This window comes from Athene cunicularia (assembly GCF_003259725.1).
Source record: "Athene cunicularia isolate RWA chromosome 2 unlocalized genomic scaffold, athCun1 chr2_part1, whole genome shotgun sequence".
Taxonomy (NCBI): domain Eukaryota; kingdom Metazoa; phylum Chordata; class Aves; order Strigiformes; family Strigidae; genus Athene; species Athene cunicularia.
In genome coordinates this window covers 64,652,650-64,676,710 of record NW_020799095.1, presented here as the reverse complement: position 1 = coordinate 64,676,710, position 24,061 = coordinate 64,652,650, and the positions used below count along the sequence as shown (strand labels likewise).

Here is a 24,061-nt window from a genome sequence, read left to right as displayed (position 1 = left end):
ATGTGTATAAGAGACAGGTGTAAGCTGCTCTGCCATCTCGATTTCCCTATTGCCTCTTAAAAATTACTCGTTTTTAATTAAATAGAAGATCATCCTTTTTAAGATAATGCAGCTTGGTTTACAGCAAGGGAAGGGTTCTTGAGTGTTGTTTGTTTTTCATTTTTTTATGAAGAGATCTTGTGTGCTGTCCTGAACCACTGCTCTTGGAGGCTCTGGGGAGTCTGTCACTGTTTGCACAGCTTCGGGGAAATCTGACCCTTGAGTGCCAAAGGGTTGGTCTGGGCTGAATGAGAATGAAATCTGTTTCCTTTCAAGGGATTTTTTTACTGAAGGCAGTGCTGCTACATTTCTTCTAGAAAGCTTCTCGAGGCAGTTGCTTTCCTAAGGCCTGGGTTTAGGTGGGGCTTTTTGCTCAACTCTTCCGGATATCCCTTAGGAGAACACACTGTCTTGTGCTTACTAGACTGCTGGGCATGGTTAAGTAAAATGTATATGGTCTGTGACTTGAAGAATCTTGTTATTGTCTGTTACTTCTTTCAATCTGTAGAAATACAGGGGGATGGGATAGACCTTTGGGATCTCACTTTGTCCGAGTGGTGTATGTGGTGGCTGGCTTTGTATTTTTTTCTGAAATTGGCCAATCTTTATAATGGATGCTATCAGAATTTTGTATCAAGGAATCTTTTTTTCCCCTTTTTAAGAATTTCTTTATTCCTTATGTTCAGTTGCAGTAACAAGGTCTTACTTTGAAATTGCTTAGAAGTGGTGCCTGTTGTTGAGTTTCATGCGGTTGATCTTATGTGTTTTCATGGGCCTGATGCTTTATTCACCCTAATGTCTGAAAGACCCTGAGTCTGAAAAGCATGTTTCAGGGGGTCAGATATGTAGTGTTCATCAGGCAGTGCTTCTCATCTCCTTTTTTTTCAGTATTGGTACTTGGGGGTTACAGAGAAATCTTAAAATAAGGTAAATAAATGAGTGTGATTTAGGATTAGACCTGGGGGTGGTGGTGGTGGTGGTGCAGAGAGCAAATACAGAATTTCTGGGGGGAGGGGAGGCAGTGTGGGCTGCTCTGCCATCTTGATTGCCCTTTTGCCTCTTAAAAATTACTCATTTTGAATTAAATAGAAGAACAGATCATCCTTTTTTAGATAATGCAGCTTGGTTTGTAGCAAGAGAAGAGTTCTTGATTGTTGTTTTTGTATTGTCACTTGGGCCTGTGGACATCTTTTGCATAGCTGAACAGGGAGTGGTGGTGTCTAACCGTGCCCTCTTGTGCATGTGCATTTTGTTCTTAAAAAGGTTCTGCATAATGAGGACTGCAAAATCAGATGGTACTGATGTGACATTGCTTTTAAAACATCGTAAAAATCTTGGGTTTAAACTATCTTAAGTGAGGAGTTTGCCTCTATCTGTAGCAGTTGTTGAATTCTCACAGGCTTCTAACTTAAGCATTCTTAAAAATAAATGTGTAGATATTTACACGATTCCTTTTTTCAGTGAATGTCCTCCCACATCTGCTGCATACCATCCAATCCACATATTATAGGCTGTAGTTAGTAATACATTGGACCTGTGCAGTTATTCTGTATTGAGTATGATAATAATGTAATTTTAGCACTAATCAAAAACTTTAAACTCCAGGGTCTTTCACCTTATTTCTATTGTTATGCTATTTCTAATGTGTGGATGCTGAAAAGCCAAATTTCATGCAGTCCAGTCCCTAGCTCTTATAGGGCTACAGAGGGACAAAGCTAGAACACAGAATTCATAGTGGTTTTGCTTCTTGAAATTTGGAGACCCTTCTGTCAGCTAGGCAGTATAGGAATCATAAAATGTATATAAAGGCTGCACATAAAAAACTTATTTTCTAGTAGAAAGGGAACTGCATCAGTATGATGGGTAAAAGAAACTTGTCTTCCTATTTTAGAGAAACTCTTCAAGGAGAAAGTTGTTCTTCTTTCCTCCTCCTTCCAGGTGCTGGGTTGTCAGCTTGCATGGAAGGTTTGCTAGTTGTGTAATTAGTGTTTTGAAATATGCTTAACTCTGCAAAAGGCTTTCTTACTATAGAGTATTGCGTGATGTGTTACAGCTAACAAAATCATTTTAAAAAGTCTTAAAAGTCAATTAAAAACGAACCAGTGATGTGGAGGAATTTGAAATAAAGATGACTGCACTTCTAAACATAAAAATCGAAGGTTAAGCCTGGATGCCCTAACTTGCATGTCTTTTAAAGACTTAAGCTCCAGGCATAAACAGAACAATCCATCTTGCTCTTCTCCAAAGTAGCGTTTGGTGCAGATTAGAGGATTGCTTTAGGGTAACTTGCACAGTAGTGGTAGTATCATGTTGACATATCTACTGTTACCCTCTGGATCCAGAGGTCAGTAGAAAAGACTCAAAGGTAGGAGAAATTGATACGATATTAGGAGGTTGATTAAAACTAAGCATTTTGTACTGCTGCTGGTACTTGCTTTTTTCACTTGGGTTTCTCCACAGTGTGCATGGCTGAAATGTTTGGAGGAAGTGCTTTTGCTTTGTTGATACATGTTTGTTTTTCCTGGGATACCCTTTAAGAAAAAGGTTCTTCTGACTTGCCTTGCTGAAAAAGAAAGCACAGCACCAGGTAGAAGATTATTCTGCAGGAAGAAGTCATCCCTGTTAGATATTTTGGAGTTTCATATTTTAGCTAGGTATCTGGGTGGTATTTGTGGCATGGGGATTTTTTGGGGAGGGAATAAAAAAAGCCTTATTTTGGTCAGTCTTACCTTCCTGAGGTTTATCTGAAATTCATCAGTTTGTGTAAGTTGACCCATTACTAAGGAGTGTTGCTGTTTATAACTATGTAACCCCTTTTGCCAGCAGTTTTGTTGACATGCAGATGAAATGCTAGCACAGAGTGTTGACTTCCATAGTATAAAGTGTTGGCTGTCAAATACAGATCTTAAAACACAAATTTAAATGGGTGGTTGTTGTTACACTGATCAGATGTGTTTGTTCAAATTTAAGGCAGATGTATCCTGAGAGATTTAAGAAGGTTTTTCTTCTTTCTCTGTCTGCATTGTAGTGGGAAGTATGTTGGGGTACTTATATGAGCACTCTTCAATGTATTCTGAGCTGTATGTTCTCCCAGAAGCATGATTAGATAGGCAATAGCCTACTTGGCAACAGGGTAGCTTGGGCAGCTATTTTAATAGGAGGATTGTATGTATTCAGACGCTGTTTTGAAAGAAGCTGTGTTGGTTGGTTTAAAACATTGCCTCCTGAACTTCATTGTTCTCCCTGAAACTCACTTTCAGACTATAGCCAAAATCAGTTGGTGGCTGTTACCTGTTTGTTCTTATGCTAAAATTCTAATGCTAAGAAGGAAAAAAGTTTAAGCATAGACTCGGTTGGTGAGGAAGGGGAAGGGTGAGAAAAGGAAAAAGGATGCGTGTTACATTGTTCCTTTATCCTTACTCGTTTCTGTGATGAGCTGTATTGCAAAGACTAGAAGGAAATGCTCTCCTAAGACTATATTGGTTAAGGTGTTTATATATAACAGGGCAAAAGAAATGTGCTGTACTGATCCCCTCAGTGCTAGTTCTGGGTCCTTCTCCTTGGATGCAGGTGACTTGTAGAAAAGGACTGCTTCAGGTAGTTGAGAAAGAGATTTACAAAGCTGGTGGGGGTGTTAGTTTAGATCCCAGCAAAATGGAGGTCTGGGAGGATTTGATCTAAACCTAAATGCTTGGCATGGAATACAGTCCAAAACTCGAAGTGCTTTCCTCCCATCTAACTATGTTTCAGCCATCTCTGAACTGTAAGCTGAACTGAAATGTTAGCAAAATAAATGTGATTTGACTCTGATGTAAGTGAACATTTGTTAGGAATATGTCTGTCTCACTTTCTCAGCTGCTTCTTGTAATGAGATTTTCAGAATTAGTCTGCCTTGGAGACAAATGAGCTGTGCAGGAGAAAAGTACATGTTAGTTTGAGCATGTTACACTCTCTTGCAGATGCTGATGTCCCCTCAGTGCTGCTCTACTTCTTAGCATTTAAGATCTTTCACATTTAAAAACATGGTGTTCGATTATTTTCTACTAGAGAAAAAACTAATCTGATATTACTCTGCTGTCAGTGGGATGTGTTTTACTCCATTAAATGTAGCTTGATTATCAGTTAGAGATTAACAGACTTTTGAAGAAAAGACTTTCTTCAGAGGAGGACATACTTTCTTTGCCAGGTATAGGAGTCAGATACCTCCACACTGAAGACTGAAGCAAAGACGCTGGAGCATAGGCTACCTTAAACTTACATCTGTGCTCTCACTGAATCACCTGCTCTGGTGCCATTTTCCAGCCATGGTCCCATTTTCCTTAGTGTTTTGGGAGTTACACAGTACTAGAATGGTATTTGTTGCCCTTGATGTCCCTTGCAACCTCAATTCCAGATGAGCTTTGGCTTTCCTAACACCATCCTTACAAGCCTGGGCACTGTTTCTGAATTCCTTCTTTGGAGCTTTGTTCAGGACTTCCTTGCTTAAACAACTGTTTTGTTTTTGGGTTTTTTTTATGTCTACTTGTTTTGCTGAGTATGGGGATGGACTGTGCTTGTGTTTAGAGGTTGCTGCTGTTAAAGCCCTGACAGCTTCCTTGAGCTCCTATGCCCTTCAGAGCTGCCTGTCAGGGGATTCCACCTACTGGCTTCTTGAATAAGCTAGGGTCTGCTTTCGTGAAGTCTGTGGTTTGTGCTCTGCTTCTCTCTTTCCTCACTCTTTTCAGGATCTTGAATGCCAGTGTTTCACAATCACCACAACCACTGTTGCCATTGATTCCTGTAAACCCACAACCACTGTTGCCATTGATTCCTGTAAACCCAGTAAGCTCCTCTTTGGTGACCAGCAGATTAAGTTGGTAAATGATAGGAATGTGTGTATTGAAACTTCCCTGAAGTGTCTGAACCTGGGAAGTCAGATTTTATATCTTAGTTCTCTTGTGGTTGTTTCCAGTGTCCCTGTTTGAAGAAACAGCAGTGAAAGCATTTAAATATCAGAGTTGCTTGTAGAATATTTCTCTAACTACTAGCTACTGTCACAGATTTACTATGTGCATTTAGTAGTTCACTTCTGTTTCTTTTCGCCTTATCTAGAGGACATAATTGGTGACTAATTTCATGTTTTGATTACTCCCCTATCCCCCAGCATAGTTTGCCTTTTGTGTAACTTTTTTTGGAGATTGTGTGTGTTTGGATTTTTTTTTTGTTTGTTGTGTGGGTTTTGGGTTTTGCGTGTGTTTTTTTTTAAAAAAAACACAAATCATTGACCCCATTAACTTTTGCAGCCTTTGTTCAGCCTTTTCATTTTCAGTGGTTGGGGGATGAGGAAGACAATGTACAAAATGTCTTAACAGGTGAGTGTTATGGGGGCAAAAAGCTCAGTGCTGTCTATTGTGTTGTTAGCAGTTTCAGGGTTTTGGTTTTTTATACAATGTCTAAGGCCACTGAAGTGTACTAGAACTGTGCTGGGAGGGAGAATTGGTGACCTGCCAAATTTTAGTACTACTTAACACTGTGTTTAAAAAGAATAGATAAGTAAGAATTGTGTATATGTATGTCTATGAAGGAGAAAAAATACAAGTATAAAATTACGATGTTAAAATCAGATAAGTTTGCTTTCCTTACCAATGCTTAGGTCTCAGACCTTTTTGAGGTACCCAGGAACACATAATTCTTCTGTTGCTGCCTTTTATGAGGAGTAAGTTATCTATATTATATAAAGAGGAATGTGGGTACCTTGGACATCAGACTTACAGTGAAGGTACCTAAAACCCTCTCCTCTTAGGAAAATAGGGCAAAGGTTCATTTTCATAAATACTTCTATAGGTATTAATAATATTTAGTTTTATTTCATACCATAGTTTGTTGAGTTTCTTTTACCTTTTTTATCTAGGTGTCTGCTATCTGTAGAGGTTAATAGGTTTGGTGACATATACAAATATGTTGTCTACAGATACAGAGCGGTATTTCTCTTATGAGCAAAGGTGAAGGTTCAGCTGTCTCAGGCTGATGCAGAAGAGAATGAGCTTGACTCAGGAATGAAGCAGTTCCAGACCAGTTTTCAGATAACATGTTCCATCAAACTGGTCTGGCAAAGCTGGAAGTGCTTTTATACTCAATTTCAATTTCCCTTTTCCTTTTTCTGTCCTGTGTCTTGTGGTGAGTCGAGGACTTAACAGCATCGTCATGCAGAATGTTCTCTGACTCTCTCCTTTCTAGCCAGCCAAGGACTAAGCACTTCCTTCTTCTGGAAGCTTGTTTCTTTTTAACCTGGATGTTCCAGACACTTGTTGGAAGAATATACCCTTGCAGAGGCTGTTTGTAAATGTAGAAAATGGTGTGCTGCAGGAAGGTAAGACCATGGAAAACCAAACGAAGTCTTTACATAGCAGTGGATCTTCCTTGTTATGGTAAGCCAGGTCTGCCCTGCTTCTTGGGCTAACTGTGCCTTTAGAGCTGGTTTTGAACACTGGTTACAGAGGTGCTTTATTGCTATTAATGTTAAACTTTTGTGTTTCTTTCATTAGGAGTAAGCAGGCTCTCCTCTTTTTTTAAAGCTCTGATCTCAAAGGCTTTATGCAGTATGAGTCTATACTTCTGTTGTAGTGCTATGAACATAGCATGTGAACTTGTAGCTTAGCTGAGAAAGCCAAACACATTTTCAGACTTGTGATCTTCTGGCGAGGGTCATTCTTGCCTTAAAAGTTTGCTTGTGGGAAAGATTTTGAGGGCTGTTTCAAGTCCTTTTGTCCACCTTGAGTCATTGTGGTGGGGATGGTGTCTGGATACTTCAGGCTTCTAAGGATCTTTGGATAGTTACAGGTATAGTTGTAGCTAGCAGATACCTTGCAGTAAACCTCTCTTAATGAGGTTTTTGATTTTTTGTTCAAAGATAGAATAAAATAAAATACATTTTGCTGTCTTGTTTCTGCTGGATTCATTTGGTGCTTAAAATGTTAGCCTTTGTTACCAATGTGACAGGACACCCTTGAGGCTGTAAGTTCATACATGGACTCAGAAATGCTTCCAACTGGATTCTAAATTTCTGTTACTTTCATAAAAGATTATTTTAGGAGGGAGGAAACTAATTGCTAGATGAGTGCTGACTTTGGCCAGCTGAAAAGGATGAGCTTATTGTGTAGAGGCTGCATGAAAACCTCAGCAGTTGGAAGTAAATTTGTTCTAATCAAAGGTTATATAGAAGGGATACTGCACAGCAAAAGCAAAAATGGATACGATGCTTGGGTTTTTGAAAATAGACTTACTTCTCAGCTGACTCCTCACAAATGAGCTCTGTGTATATATGAAAGTTGACTGAATATAATGTAGAAAGAATTGGGAGACAGTATTGGACAGACTGTTTTGAGGCTCTTCCAAGAATAAAAAGCAAGAGGAATACCATTTGTATGTGTAGAGCTGAGGGAAAATGGGATGCTGGATTAAACAGGTCTAGAGTTCTAGGAAGTACTGGACAGTGGTGTGTCTTCTACTCTTGCTTATGCATGTAAGTGCTGTCTAATAATAAAAAGGAATCTCTTAAGTTAGATTCTGAAATCTGCTTAGAGAGGAAAATACCTTTCCAGGTTTCTGATCTTTGTATAGCTGAGTTGGAAATCATCTCTTGTGAATTAAAAGTTTAAAATTCATCAGCATTTCTGCATGGAAATATATTTTCTTGCCCAAGTTAGTACATATGTGCTTGTGCAAAATTTCTTTAAAGCTGTTTTAAGCAAAACTTTCTATGTTACTGGATTCATTTCTTGATATTTTTAGAATGTGGTGTTCTGCCTTTAAAAGAAATTAACTATTTCATAGTTGAAGAAAAAGTATCCCAAAGAGATTTGAAATAACTTTGTGGAACATTGGCAAACCTTGCAAAAGCATCATGCTGCTTTTGCAGCAATAATTAGAACTGCAGGGATCGTTCTCCAGCACATGACTGTTGTAGGTCTTCTCTTACTCTACAGCTGTTTTATTGAAGTAAGGGAGTTGAGAGGTATGTGGTGAGTCATTTGTATATTGAAGTTCACCATGGTAATCTGTACCAGTATCTCCTGTAGGGCTCTTGTTCTCCATTTTTACTACTTAAACCTATCTCCTGTGTACATTTTTTTATAGCAGAAGCTTCAGCTGGAGAATCTGGACAAGTAGCTTTGCATTCTCACAGAAGACACTACATCTGACATGACTGCTCTAGATCACACTGTTCAGGTTCTTTTTAATACATAAGATCAGTGGGGAATTACCATTTATTTTTATGACTTTCCATTCTGTGAATAGTATTCTTGTCAGAAATGAAGCTTGAATCAGTATGGACTGAAATTATAGTATCTATTTCTTTCCAAGTAGTTACCCTTTGTTTTCATGTATAAATACTCTGCATATTCTTTAAAACAGCTTACACAACTCTTAATAAGAGGTTATTTAATCTTTATAAGGACCTGTCTAGGATTTATTTTACCTTGATAGCATGGGTAAGCACACTGTCCTCAGTAAGCTGTGGTAATTACATATTAGATAAACCGGTCCTGTTTTCATCAGTTTACAAAATTTGGTATTCACTGCAATAGAAATAATACTGGCTTTGATTGTTTTAACAGTAATGATGTTTCATCTAAGTACAGGTGAATTCAGTCTCTATTTACCAAAAAGACCCCAAAACCCAATACTTGAAAATGCATAGCTTGAAGGGCTTGTGTGCCAGTTTTCTCTAGTTAGAGTAGGGCCAAAAAAATGCCTGCCTGTTGTCTTGCAGTGCATGTGACTGACTTCACATCTGTGGGACTGTGTCAGGAAACACTCTTAAGATTGGTGCTCAGTGACTTCTGTGACTATGCAAAAATCAAATTGTGATATGACTAAGTGCATAAATTGGTCTTTAATTTGGCTTTTTAATTTCTTTTTTCTGAGTAAGGCAACCTGTGTATCTCATTTGAAGTAGAGAAGAGTGACACCTAATAAAAGCCACCTAAAGCCTCACTGCAGTGATTTGGTTCAATTTGTAGCTATATGCTGAAGTAATAAGAATATTACAACAAAGATTGAGAGGATTAACCTCTAAAATACTATAAAGCCATTGAATTTTCAGTATTAATTATTGTCTTTGTACATGTGATTAAAATCTTCCTTTTAAATGGGACTGTAATGTCTGAGGTGATGATTATTTGCTACTTGAATTGTCTTAATGCCTTACCAAAGTCTTAAATGTCAGTTTTATCTGATGCTGTCTTTAAAGTACTCCATCAGAATCTTACAGTAAACTTAAAATAGAGTCCCAGCTGCCTGGCCCTAATAGGTTAAAACTTCAGTGTGCTTCACTAGTTTGTGAGCTCAGAAACTTCCAGGACGAGAAGAGGTTGAATCAAAGTGTTGTTCTTACTTAAAAAAGAACAAACAGTGTTTTGAAGGTGTTATTGCACAAATTTTAAGCTCTTGAGAGAATACTTAAGCTTGTCTGTTTAGTGGTGAACATAATTGATTCACCTTCTTATTGCACAGAACGTAACTCAATTATGGTTGGAACAAACAGTGTCTCCAGAGATACAAGCTTGAGTGGATATATGAGATCCTGGCCTTCATCCAGCAAATGTTGCCATGACTTCTTTTCTAGTGCTTAAAATCTTGTACTAGAGTCCTGCAGGAATTAATGCAAACAGAGGGGAAGGGGAAATGAAGTATCTATCTGTTCAGTTTTAGCTGCCTTGATAAGACATTGTAGAGTTTAAGATGTAACATGGAAACTTGTTTTTATTTGCGCTGTTTCAAGATTATTACTTATCTCTGTTGGGTATGCAGACAGTCAAGGGTGGAATCTTTTTTTGGTTGGTGCTTTTGTCTTTGTTTCTTGTTGTTTTTTATGCATGAACTCTGTTTTGGGACCTTTCTACTGTTGGGTCTTGACTGCAAACCAGGTGTGGGATTTTTTTATTCTTAACAGTCTAAATGTATTTGACATATTTAACAAAATGGGCTTGTTGCAAGAGTCTAGTAATAACTTCAGCACTTCAGTTGCAGGTGTGTGGGAAAAATGTGTTTGGGGGTTTTGCTTGGAGGTGGTTGTTGTTGTTGTTAATCCCGAGTAGACACTAAATTCTGAGAATCTTACTTTGAGAATACAGTAGTGAGGCTTATTTCAGAATGACTTGTGAATCTTATAAGCAGAGTGATTACTGTCCTTTTCCACAGTACTTCCTTTTCTGGTGTGGCTCTTAGTCAATTTTTGTCTGCTGAAACCAGGAGGGTGGCAGAAGGATGACCTAATGCAATCCCAGACTGCAACAGTCCTTTTGTTTTTATTTATTAAAAACCAGAAGATATAATGTAATTGTGGAATACCTTGGGTCAGAGGGACCTCTGGGCCTCAACTGATCCCACTTGCCACTCAGAGCAGGTTGAGTCCAGTTAGACCATGTTATTCAAGGTTTTGCCTAGTGAAGTTTGCAGTTCTTTCCATGGAAATGGGACAACCTGCAGTTGAACTTTGTACCTCTGATCACAAGCCTTGAGCCTAGTGGTATTGTCCACTTATTCAATCCATCTCTCAACAAACTGAGGATGCCACAGGAGACCAAGTGAAAGGCTTTGCTAAAACAGCAGTAAACAACATCCACTACTCTTCCTTTGCCTGTAGAGACCCTCCTCATGTCCTAGAATACAGTCGCATTGGTTGGGTGTGCTGTCTAACCTCATGCTGGCTGTTCCCAGTCATGACCTCATTCTTCACATGCCTAGAAATGGCTTCCAGAAGGATTGGCTCTGCAGTGACTTGGGTTGTGCTGGCTGACCCCAGATATAGCTTCTTGCAGATGGGCATGATATTTGCTATTCAGAGAGGATGGTGGGACTATTGGCCTCCAGAGATCTGCTCCAACTGACATGTCTGTGACCTTACACGAGTGAGATAGGCAATACCAGGTTCACTGGCAATCTGCTGCTGGCACCCAGAACTTCTGAGGAACTGGCCTTTCTAGCCTCCAGGTTTGACCATTATTTCACATCTGTGATGCCTCAGATAGTTTTTAGGCTTAGTTTTTAATCTGAGAGCTGATTCTAGAGTAGCAGTCGTCTTGTTTTGGGCACCTAATTTTAATGGTGTTTTGATTCACTGGGGAGATAAACCTTGCACAGATTTAGTATGGAGCCATAGTTCTTTCATAAAACTTCTGTACTTAGCAATAATTCAGCTCCAGAAGTACTTTCTTTTGAACCTACAATAAAACATATAGAGAGTGGACTTGTTTAAATATCTTTTTTAGTTACGTACTTTACATACTGCTGCAAAAGTACAGTATGGAAATTGTACCTGTTTTGCAGAAGGCCATAGTAAGAGCTGTAGCTGCAGGTGGTTTGGCTGTAAGTGTATTTCTCTGTAGGAAGAACCAAGATACAGACAATTGTCTCCTGAAGCTATGAGTGGCAGAAAGTTGTGAGAGAAGAGAGTTACGAGATCTTGGAATTTTTAGAGGAAGGGAACTCACTGGGGAAGTCTGACTTCTACTTAAAAAAATATATTTTTTTGTGATGCAGATCAAGTGGATTAATTGTCTGTTAGTGGTGCAGCAGTTATAGTAGTCTATGGAGAAATGTAAGCACTGGAAGGGGAAATACAATTTTTTTCTGTGTCAGCTGAAACTTTTGAGATGGAGAAATTTAGTCTTGACTAAATGTACTCTGATTACTCAGGATTTGTAAGCTTGCTTAAACTTGTGTTTGTCTTTGGGAAAATTGGTTCTCCTTTGTGAATGTACTTCTGGCTTCAGGGGTCAAACTTTCGAAGCTGAGCATGAGTAACTTGAACAGTGCTTGTTTAGTCTATTTGTGCTGTTACAGTTGAGCTTGTAATTACATGTTCAATCTAGTGTGCCCTTCTGGAAAACTATGTGTTGCTGTTCTGCAAGAGTCCAAACAAGTATTTGTATTCAGCTGATTGCATTCCTTCAGCCAATGTGCAATCTTTAAAAATAATAATTAGGGACTGAAATATACTGACCACAGTAAATTAAGTAGAACAGTTAGTCTCATCATTTTGGAATAGAAAATGTTTAGAAAATGCTTATGAATGTTATGTATGTTTCTGTAATAGAGGAAAGGGTGAATTATTTGTTGATGTTATTTGAGTTTCTTACTATCTCTGGGTGGGAGGTTACTCAGGGATGTATAGAATAGATATTTTTGAAATCCTGTTGTTTCTGTTTTCCTCAAGATGGGACAGGAATCTTTTTTGTAGCATGGGATAAATGCTGCTTTTTCACATTTCCCATGCAGTATCTCAGTGTTGTTGGACTGCTCTCCTTTGCAGAAGCTTAGGCATGCAAGTAAATGAGGGGGCTGGCAGCTCACACCAGTCTTAACTAGTGCCTTTTACTCTTGCTCTTCATGTAAACAAGGTAGCTTTTTAAGATGCTACATGCTGTTTTAGAAGGTTGAGTCAGATGCTTCCTAAAATCCTGTCTGGCAATGTCAGGTAAGAGTTTTCTCAATTTGAACTCCAGTGTGGGTGAATCTGGTGGTGTTTGTACAAGAAAGTGGACATTGGGGCAGGATTTGTGTGTGTATGAAAGTCTGTGATTTGGGAAAGTCTAACCTGGTACTGCTGTAGGATGCATGGGGGGTAAAGGAATTTGAACTTCTCACCTGGGAAGGATATGGGAAGGTAACAACTTGGGTTTTTTAAAATTTAAGATTAGGCTTCAATGTCAAGGAATTTGTGAGGTATCCAGGTAGAAAAAAAGATTCTTATGTAAATGCAGACTTTTACACCTTTGGTTACGGACTTCTGAGTTCATAATGAAAACTTATTTCTAATGATGAACATGTATGGGCACTCTTCCTCTTTATCAAGCCTGTGTCTTCAACTTGTAAGATTGAATTTCCATTACCAGCAGTATGTTACAATGCTTTAAATATTTCTCTGCTGCTTATTCTCTGACTAGCTATGCCTAATGCTTCTTAGGTGAAATTTGGGTAAATATACGCTCAACAGATAGATTCCTGAGTGGCTAAATTGTGAGTTGTGGGCCAAGCCTTAGTGTACTGGTGTTTGGGATTTTGCCTCTAATTTCTTCTGGGTAGTACTTTGAGTTCTTGAGCATTTTTATGCTGTCTGTTCTGTGTGTGATAGCCTTAGATAAATGCTAGACTGTAACACTGATGGTAACAAACAGCTATTGTACTCAGCTCTCCAGAATGAATGTCTGCTGTGTTCTGTAATTACTCAGGGGTAAAAGAGGACACTTGAGTTCTTAAAGTAAGCAATTTTCTGCTGCTTTCCTGGATAACACTCATCTAGGCTCTAGAAGAGAGCTTGTGTTGTCACTTAATGCAGAAGAGTATGATACAGGTTAATTTCAGTCTACTCTTCTCAATTTGCCTAGCAGAAACCTTCAAGTATTTGGACCTCATGCAAGTTTCTGTTTTGTTGTTGGTTTTCTGGGGAAGGTGTGTGGGGTGGAAAGTAGCATGTAACATACCAGTAAGAAAGCTATGTTTTAACTCCTACTGTGGCCTGGGACTGACCGAGTATGTATTCCTGTGTGAATGATTCTGTCCCTGTGTTGTCTTTATTGATGTGTGGTTTGGCCTGGAAGAGTTCTGCATTGGGACAGTTGAGCATCAGCACTTTGGGATCCTGATCTTCAGTAGATGTTGCTAGTCACTATTTCCTCAGTAACTGTGCAACAGCACGATGGATGTGTCTTACCAGAGCAGTCAAAGGTGTTCAGTACATACATTCCTTTGTTACCTTAAGTCTCGGGAATTCATTTGTGTAGTCCTTTTGAGTTGAAAGCTAGCAGTGTGGTATGAGGGGGAGAATGGTTCTTGATAACATTCACAGCAGCTATATAATAGCTGGAATTTGGGTTTCTCTGTTCCAGTGCTATGTTTTTTTACTTAGCTGTTACTCTGTGTGAGAACTAATGGGCGTCCATATGTTGTGATAGATGCCTTAGACCAGAAATGAATATTTCATCATGCCTCCCAAAAGATAATGTGTAGTCTACTAAGCAGCTTTTTTACAGCAAGTTAACTCAGCTTTCTGAGAATATCACAGCTTCCAAGTGTTTGTCTTTCGAGGGAGAGAGGGCTTGGGCTTCAGACTCTGCAGCTGACAACCTGGGGTAACCTAGTTCTTGCTCACCAGTCTTGTGTGATCAAGATAAGCTGTGGGTCTGATTCTAAAACGATGCTTAGTTACTGGGGATATTTAACCTTACTCCTTTTTTTTTTTTTTACATTAGTTATTGGCACACTTTGGCAGTTTAGCAGCTAACCCGGAGGTAAAAGAGGTTTATTGTGGTGGGGTGTTGAGTGGGCTTTTTGTTTCTTTTTTTTAGTTTGTTTTTTTTTTTTTTTTTTTTTTTTGTTTTTTTTTTTTTTTTATTTTGGGCTTGTGGGTTTTTTTGTCCTGAAATGTTGCTGGAAATAAATAACATCTAACTTGTCACATTACTTTGTGACAGGGTGAAAACAGTGAGTGCACTTCCTGGCTGTGGTCTCTAATCACAGCAGCACTGAAGTGCTGATTAGTTTCCTTGAGAAGCAGCTATTGATCGTAGGGTTGGAAACCCTGTTCTTTGAGGAATGGATGCAGTTTTAGCAAAGAAGGGTTAAAAGGATTTCTGGTCTCTGCTAGTGGGGGATTTGAAGGCTTACAGAAAAACTAGACTGTCTCAATAGATGCCCATAGACTCTTAAGTCAGTCCTCTGGTTCTTAAGAATATTTTCTTCTGCCTTCATTCTCAAACAGGGAAAAGGCAAGGATTGACAGGAACAGTGGCTCATTTTTCATACATGAGTCCCTGCTTTCACCAGGCATCCAAGTGCAGAAAAGCATCGTTGCTCTTATAGGAGGGTGCTGACAGGAACAGGCACTGTAGAGTGTTCTCTCAGTCACTGAGCACTGTGAAAGAGCCCTGATGGAGAGCATGGGAGGAGAGTGCTGGACAAAGTCTGTTTCTTCCCGTGGGCTACCACTGTCGAGTTGTTTGAAGTCCCTCCCAAGAGGAGTCGAGGGTATCATGTTAAGGCAATTCTGTTCTGATCTCTCCTGTAGAGATAGTGCTACTTAGCTTTTTGTGATCAGTGTTAGAGGTATCCATAGTGGTACTGGTGCGTATGAGCACCAATTGCTGTCTCTAAAGATGCCTCTGCTTTTATTTTAGGTAGTTAAAGGCTGACCCTCTCTTTAGGGCATATGATTCATAAGTATTTTTTTCTGTTTTGATTGATTTCATCCTGTAAGTTAAAAAAAGAAATGGAGAAGGCTTTTTAATAAAACACAGACTGCAATGTCTGGATTTACATCCTCTGCAGCAAATAGCTAAGGTGGCAAAGGAAAAAAATGGGATCTCTGAAGCAACTAAAGGACTAAAACTTATTCATTTTATGGCTTGTACAGTACAGTCAAAACTGGTAGTGATCCTCCATTTGTTTGTCAGACAGCTTTCCCCTATAAGAGAGTGGTGCAATTGCTGGTAAGATGGCCAAACTGTTTGGGCTTATATTTTGCATACAGAGTGTCTGCTTTATTCTGATCAGTTTTAGAAAACCTGGTGAAAAATATTTAAACTACTTTCAAGAAAGATTAAAGCAAATAATATTTTTTTTTTCCTGTGGAAGAGGTAGGGCTGTATGTTTGTATGGTGAGGGGGGAGGAGTGTTAACAGCTTTAGTACTTACGTATTCTGGGAAAATAAAAATTTGCTGGACACTGTATTTTACTCTTTCAGTGAAAATCTTCAAACTTCTGTATTGCTCTTCAAGCAACTGAAAATCTTACTGTTCACATACTTGGAGGAAATGTAGTTTGGAAACTGCGTTCTTGAAGATAGCAGCTGTGTGAAACATTGAGCATCTGGCCCCCCAGAGATGCTAAGAGGATTTCTCTGACTGCATGTACGATACAGAAAGTGCTGCTTTTGTATAGGATGCAGGTGAAACCAAGAATATCCTCTTCCTTTTCTTTTTCTTTTTTTTAATCAACTTTTCAAAGACAATATTGGGAGTTACAAGTTTGACTTGCAGATGGGAATGAGAAACCATCTTGGTATTGCCTCTAAATTAGAGGCTGTTAGACGTGCATTATATTTCTGTGGCTGTGTGCTGGTTTTGGCTAGGATAGAGTTAATTTTCTTCACAGTAGCTAGTATGGGGCTATGTTTTTGGATTTGTGCTGAAAACAGTGTTGATAATATAGAGATGTTTTCATTACTTCTGAGCAGTGCTTACATGGAGCCAAGGCTTTTCTGCTTCTCACCCCACCCCACTAGTGAGTAGGCTGGGGGTGCACAAGAAGCTGGGAGGGGACATGGCTGGGACAGCTGACCCCAACTGACCAAAGGGATATCCCATACCATCTGATGTCATGCTCAGCATATAAAGCTGGGGGAAGGTGACGATGTTTGGAGTGATGATGTTTGTCTTCCCAAGTAACTGTTACGTGTGGGAACCCTGCTTTTCTTGGGGATGGCTTGACACCTGCCTGCTAATGGGAGGTGGTGAATGAATTCCTTGCTTTGCTTTGCTTGCATGCGGGGCTTTTGCTTTACCTATTAAACTGTCTTTATCTCAACCCATGAGTTTTCTCATTTTTACTCTTCTGATTTCTTTCCCCTATCTCACCGGGGGGGGAGTGAATGAGAAGCTGTGTGGGACTTAGTTGCTGACTGGGGTTAAAGCATGATAGGCTGGTGTTCCATTGCTGGTCTGTTTGGCAGGTTGTAGATCTTTAATTCCCAAATGTATATTTGGGAGCAAAGACTTTGAGGTGTAACCAACTTCCTTCGATGAAATGTCTTCAGTACTGTGTTTTGCCTATATTGGAATCTCATTAAGTTTCATGTATATTTTAGGTTTAGGAAATGACTTATGCTTCATGCAAGCTTCAAACAGTGTGCCAGTGGTAAAGTCTTTCTCATACTACAACCGTTGGACTCTGTAGAGTCATGGATGTTTTACTCTAAAACAAGGGGAGGAGTAACTGCAAGATTTCTGGCCAAATACTTAATGCAGTCTTAGAAAATGAGTGAGCTTGACATGTGTTTATTGTGGGAGAGACTCCCCTGGTATTTATTATTACAAACTGGAATTTAAGTCTAGTTTTCCTTACCACAAAAAAAGAAAGCAAGTTGCAGGCTTCAGATGAATGAATTTTAACTTTTTTTTTTTCTTCCCCTAAGTTAGGCCCTTTCAGTTAGACTATTCTGGGGTTTTATTGATGCTGGAATTTCAAATTGAGACCCTTCATTTATATCTAGAGAATCTCTTGTAAAGATTTTTGGACTGTGAAAGTGTCTTGAGATTTGGAAGGAAGAGGAGGAATTGTCTTGCTGTCTCAAATCTTTCAAACAAATTTAACAGTTCAGACACAAAGCAATTGATTCCAGCCACTCTATATGACAGGTGGGCCTGATGAACATACAGTGTGTTTTTCTGTGTTGTTTATAGTGTAGTGCTCAGCAGAACTTCCAGAAGTAATTTCATTTGTACATGAACCTGGAAAAATATTAGTGTCTTAACCAGAGTGGATTATACTTCAGAATGTAACTGCACTCTCTATGACATGCAAAACAAACAGATTATATGGTTCTGTTTTTGTTAAATAATTGTGTGGTTTCTCTTAAGATGTAGCTGCTATAATTTAAAAAATAGGATAGGATTGCTTCGAGAAATTGAGTCATGAAATCATGGAAAAGAGAAGGAATGAAGGGAAAAAAATCACTCCTTTCAGCTTCTCTGCAGCTCTTCAGTGAGAAAAGAATGGTATTCGATGTCCCTGGGAATTCTTGCTTAGTGCGTGCCTTTGCTAAGTTAGCAGTGTACAGAATAATGGGGAATTCTAGTAATTGGTACCTTTTCTATTTAGGCTTGCAAAGACTGATGACAGGTTTCTAAATTTAATTGCAAACCCACGTCTGAATGTTCTTAAAGAACTTGTTAGTACCATGAGCTGCTGGGATAGTGGTTTCTCTCATACAAGATGAAGTTTTGCCAACAATGACGTCTTGACTGCTATGCAGAGAGTCCTCAAGATTGTGTTTTATGAGGAGGGTGAGAGAAATTTGGATGGGTCTCAGCAAAATCTTTAGCAGGGAGTGGAGAAAATCTGAGAGAACTCCCCCTCATTTGCTCCCTGTTGTTACATTTAAGATCACTTTTCATTCCATATCAAATAGTTGCTTCAGCTTTTGTTATGACACAATATGAAGACCAGATTTTACTGAACTTGCCAACATAACTAAGCCAATATTGGGCAAATTCTTGAGCTGCTTCTTGGTTTGTTTTCTGTTACTGGGGAGACTGCTGATACTGAGAAGGAAAAAAAAAAACCCATAGTGGGCTGACCAAGGTTAGAAAGTTGAAAGAATAACTTTTTTCAGGTCTGAAAATGTTGGGACTTAAATAGATGCTTATAATTGTAAAGTGAAAGAGGAATATCGAGCATATTTCACTTACAGACAAAAGGGATGATGAAAATATGCCAGAGCCTGCTTGCTTGTTCTAACTAAACGGATTTTGTCCAAAAAATGTTCTAATTTCTAAAACTTTGAACTTCTTTAGTAAGACAGAGGAATGCTGTGAAGGTAGAAGATTGTGCTGTTTGCTAGTCCTCTTCCGATTGTACACAGTTTTTCAGACACAGTGGCTAAAGACAGATGCTTCTTGTTCAAGCCATAGAGTTCATAGGCATTGTGCAGCTAAACTTTCTCCTTTTTAAAAAAATTAGTTATTTTCTATATGCCTCTTCGTCCTGTATTCAGCCCAGCCATCATTTGCTGGAACTGATTGTTACATCTTGCTGAAGGATTGCTCAAAGCAGGTGACAAGAGGTGAGAGAGACCTTTCCTTGCTTTGAATTATTCAATAGTGGGTCTCTAGTTGACATTTCTAATATTAACTTTTAATGGAGGCTTCTGTCCTATGGTAATCCATCTGGATTGCTTAATTGGGTGACAGATTTCTATTTTTTTTCCATGTAAGTCATGAAATCAGTTAGTAGGAAATCTTCTGCAGCCTTCTGTGAAAGGCTTCAGTCTGAATGTCACCTACTTGCCCTTAAATTAATATAGCACATAGATTTTCAACGTTATAAAACTCGCCACTAGCATGTGGCAGGCACATTTGGAGTGGTCACCAGCCTTTTAAGGGGACAATATGAAGTAACTGCTAGTGGCATTTACTAATTTGTGAAGTCTCCTCTTCATTGGCCCACACCCTTCTTAGAGCAGTTTTCATCTGGGATCCTGGAGTAGCAAAGCTTCAAATACTTCTAGAGAAATACCCCTTAGCGAGGAGTTGGCTGATTACTACTGGCTTCTGTGCAGGCCTGGGTTGGCTTTTTGACAAATAGGAGACCTGTTTCTCTGTATATATGTGTGTGTGTGTGTGTGTGTATGCACTCGAGTGGTGTATCATCGTGGGCAAAGCTGAGAGGAAGAAACAAACTCCTTTATAATGCCATCAGCCCTCTGGGAAACTGGCTGATATGCCTGCTGTTGTCTTGCAGGGCAGCTTTTAATGAACCTTAATAGATTGTATATACAGGCAAAATCTTGTTGCAAATAACAAACTTCTATGTTGGAAAAGTAGCAGGAGTCTCAAGTCAAACTGTCCTCTATGAGGATCAATGCTCTTCAGTGTACAGGGTGCTGTACTGATAGCAGGTTGGGAAAACAAAGGTTGACAGTCATAGATGGAAGACTGGAAGACTAGGGTAACTTCTGGTGTTTCTCTCATAGAAGCTGGGATTCTAAAAAACAGGAAAACTGCAAGGAAGGGGGAGAGAACAGAGAAAGGATGAAAAGGAAATATACCCTAAGCATACAAATTGCTGAGTTGCCACCCCTTTTTTGTTTTTGTTTGTTCCCCTCTCGTTTGCACTAAATATACATAATACCCATAGCACAGGAGCCACACAGACTATGAAAGCAACTGTTACTATTTCAAGGCAATACTTATGAATATGGTTTTAATTTAGCTTATTTGTCCCATCTATGTTGCAGTATTTTGTCTGATGAGGAAAATAGGTAATGCCTTTCTCTTCTTATTCTGGAGACAATGAAAGCAATTGTTACTTTGTCACTTCAAGGGGGAAGAAGTCCAGTGTGTGTGTACTGCTTTAAATATTGTGTATGATAGCCCCTTTAAGCACTGCCTCAGTCACTGCCAGCAGAAGAGTCTGATGCTGATGAGGAAATCCTACCAGGAAGACTGCAGTTTAGAACGGAGCAGCCAAAGTCTGCAGTTGAAGGGAGTCTTGCTATTTCTGTCAGCAGAGACCTTGCACTGTGTCAGGGTAGCTTATAAAGTCTGATGAGCCACATCAAAGCTGTGAATAAGTTGGTAAAAGCTCTGGTGCTACAGCAGTACTGCAAGCTTTGTTAACCCAGTCATATGCAAAGCAATTACCATCTTAATGTGTGTTGCAGTGTCATCTTCGAAGAGTTGAAAGCATTTTTTCAATAAAAGCATATTGCACATTTTTAAAAAGAAACCTTCATTTTAAATTTGCAGTGTTGTCTAGAGATAGTCTTTGATGCTTTCTTTTTTAGTCTCCTGTTTCTCTACTGCAAATGAATTAAAGGTGCGAGAACTGCAGAAATACTTGCATGTAAATTGTCACCAGAAAGAAACCATTGCTGTCACCGAGTCCTTAAATGCCTAAGTTTCATCCAGTTATTACATAAGTTACACTAAGAATAATACCGTTGCAGTCAACACTTGGAAAACTGAAAGAGAAACTAATACTAATTTTTTTGGTAGGGGACGTGTGGATTGTCCACCTTTTGCAGGCATCATAGAAGGCTTTCTGTGCACAAATCGGGCTTGTAATGTCAAGGGGACGGTTTGAGTTGATGCTTTATTTGTGATAGAAGTTGAGATGGAATGACAGCTAAAGCTGGGGCTGCAGATGAGAGAATGGCTTTGTAGTTAACTCCATAGGAACAAATTATTTTATATCCTTATTTTCTATCAAGGCACTTACTGAGTTACTTAAACCACAGGATTTTTGCAGTTTGTTTCTTACTTTCTAGATCTTTCTTTTTAATTAGATACGCTTTAGCTAGTCAAGATACAGTTCTTAAGACAGTGGGAGTCTTAACTTTGCTGTCTGAAGGAAGGAGCTGAGGAATGAGATATGAGATCCTGCTTCTACCACTGACTCATTGTGGCCTGAGGCAAGGCTGCCTCTCATTTTAACCATCTGCGGGATGATGAAGATGATACTTGTCTCATGGTGGTGATTGGTAGCATGTGAGACAGTTAATGTGGTATTGGAGAAATGAAGTGTTCAGTGCATCTGAGGGGTAAATTAGGCAGAGGCTGCTAACTAGAAGAAGAAAAAGATTTGTCTCATTTCCAGAGCAAGATCCTTCTTTTCTGAGGTTAGTGCTTTACACAAGTAAGCTCCCTCTTTGAGGTGTGAATGCTCTTTTGCAAAGTGGAAGACGAAGACTCTTGCACTGCAGCCTTTCTTTTCTAATCTCTCCCTTGTGTACTTGCATTAATTTTTACCTGATAATTTGAATAACTTTGAAGGGCTGATCAGTGCAGGCTCAATGTGTTGATTACTACTCAATATAGCATGTGACTTCTTAAATTTGAGAGTTCATGGTAATATTTGCAAGTCCAGTGACTTCTGATATTTAGCAAAGCTTGTGAGCAAGCTTGAGCTTGTGAGCTCTCACTGAGCACATAGCACAGTAAGACGGTTGAATAATGGGAGATGATGACTATAATGTTTGTGAAAGGAAGAAGCCATATAAGCTTTACTGTTTCTTCATGTATTGAGTCCTCCTAACATCTGAGTAGTAAGAAATTTTATTCTTGCAGTTGCTCTTAGTATTGATCTAGAACTTCTTTTGAGTGGCTACTGCTTTGGCAATGCTCATTACAATGGTCAGACATTAAAATCAATGTTTTCAAAACTGTTTTCAGGGAAACAAGTAGCTGATGACAGGCAGTAGTCCATGCCATAGTATATTCATAGTATATTTCTAATATGAATCCAACTTCCAGGTCCTAAAAATGGCAATTTTCCTGTGCCAAGATTTCTTCCTTAGCAAATTCAGAAAGTTCTAGTTGTTGGGAAAAAGTCTTGTTTTCTGAGAACACGTGAAAAGGTGGACAACACTTGTATGTAATGTAGTGGAAAGTGTGAAATGGGATGTTTGCTTCCCTATCATTCTGGATTTCTCAGAGTGCATTTGGAGTGTGACTGAGGTTAGAGGGCATAAAAACAGTAACTACAAACTAGAGTTCAATTTGCCTGACAATTACTTTGTTAGTTGTGTTATACACGAAGACCTAAGTTTGTCGAGTTCTTCACGGGAGTATGGAGGCATTCAGGGAAAAGGTGGCCTCGGTAGAAGCAATCTGTTTGGGACAGGCTTCTGTTCTGTGTGTGCACATGTGCCTTGAGTTTTTGTTTTTGTGGGTGTAAGTTTGCTGCCTGTATTTAGATATCACCTAGCATAGTGGGTTCTGTGCTGTGGCAAGGATTCCTAGGTGTTACAAAGTGAAATAATTACATAGAAACAGTTGAAGCAGATGGCTTAGATGAGAAATGTTGAGAACAGAGGAGGTATCAGCAATGTGGTGAGAGCACGGTGGATATGAGTAGTGAAATATCTTTCATCGTATCTTGCTAGTGTGTGGCTTTTTCCTTTTTTGCTTCTCTAAAGAGATCAGAAGGGTTCTGAGCTGGTTTACAGTGACTCATTTTAAGTCACTTAATTCTCTGAGATTGTGTGTGTAGAAAGTACATCCTTCTAAACGCTATTGGCCTTCCTTTCACAATCACAGCAGTTTTCAAGAATGGCCTTTCCATGTAAAGAAAATCAATGGAGTTTAGTCCCTGTGGCAGAGTTTTTTCTTAGCTTCACAAAGTTTCCCTTGAACTGTTTTGGGTTTCTTCTAGGTTTCTGGCATTTTTGCGTGCTCTTAACTTACAACATATCTGATATAAGGAGGGGAAATGGAACATAAGTTCAGTGATGGTAGGGGAAGGTAATATACTAATTTCGAATTAATTGTTACCTGGAATGTTCTGTGATGACTTATGACAGCTTCAGCATTACCTGGATTACCTGGCTCTGCTGTTCTGTTTTTTCTCTGGTCACTAAGGCTGTTTTTCCTTTTCTAATTTGGGTTCTCAGAAAATAAAAGGGGGAGTCTGTGTGGAACCCTGATCCTCTGCAATGTCCTTCATTTGAGAAAATAAGCAAAACACTGATTTGCTGATATCTGGAAGGAATTTGGTTTGTTCTTGCGGCAGTCCAGTCTGGTATGAAAGCAGAGGGGATACTGTTATCTTTTGCTTGTGGGAGCAAGAAACAGAAAGGGTGCTGCATGCTGCTTAGATAAGAGAGTTGATAAGGAGATTAAGTATTCTAAATTCTAATAACATACCTGTGTGTGTTATCTTGTCCATAAAGATTTTAATCTGTATATATTTAAAAAAAAAAAAAACTGAAAGGGGGAAACATTGAAATTTAGTATCAGGTTTTTATTTAGGGCAGAGTATTAAGTTCCAATCTGAGTGTGAGAGGGGGAATTTTTCTGGTGCAAAATCAGAATCAGCCATGCAGGGAGGACAGATACCATAAACTGTTTGCAAATTTCAGAATGACTTCCTAGGTGGTTCCTTTCATTGGTTTTAAGTGATATTTGACTATTGTTGTTGTTACAGTTTCTAATGAAACACTGAAACATTTATTAGCAAAGCACATCTGTATTATTCTGCTTCTAAAGTTGTTTGAACTGGATGCGTTGGTGTTAAGGCATTACACACCTGGGAGAATGCACTTCTCTATACAGTGAATCTTTTTAGCATCTGTGTTAGAAATCATTGTAACAACTTAAATTGTTGCTTTGGTTGATAATGACTTTTAGGTTGAGATGGAGGTTTCTGAGACACCAGGCTTTGAGGATCTGCAGAGCACCTGGACTTGAACACCACATTTGCTTTAACAACACATATTTTCAGCTCTTTGTTGATAAGCAAGGTTCTCTGCCATGAGACTGC

The 24,061-nt window shown here is 39.1% G+C and overlaps 1 protein-coding gene across 2 annotated transcripts in view; it reads left to right on the top strand.

Moving 5' to 3' along the window:
- The first annotated feature begins 13,339 nt into the window (after positions 1-13,339).
- Positions 13,340-24,061, top strand: part of PHLPP1 (PH domain and leucine rich repeat protein phosphatase 1) — a 106,709-nt gene continuing 95,987 nt past the window's right edge. Inside the window, exon 1 of one of the 2 annotated variants that reach the window (XM_026842339.1) lies at positions 13,340-13,364. In XM_026842339.1, coding sequence (XP_026698140.1) covers positions 13,355-13,364 — 10 coding nt within the window. In that variant the 5' untranslated portion in view covers positions 13,340-13,354. Of the gene's footprint in view, positions 13,376-24,061 lie in introns of both variants that reach the window. The other variant, XM_026842341.1, reaches the window with a different exon arrangement.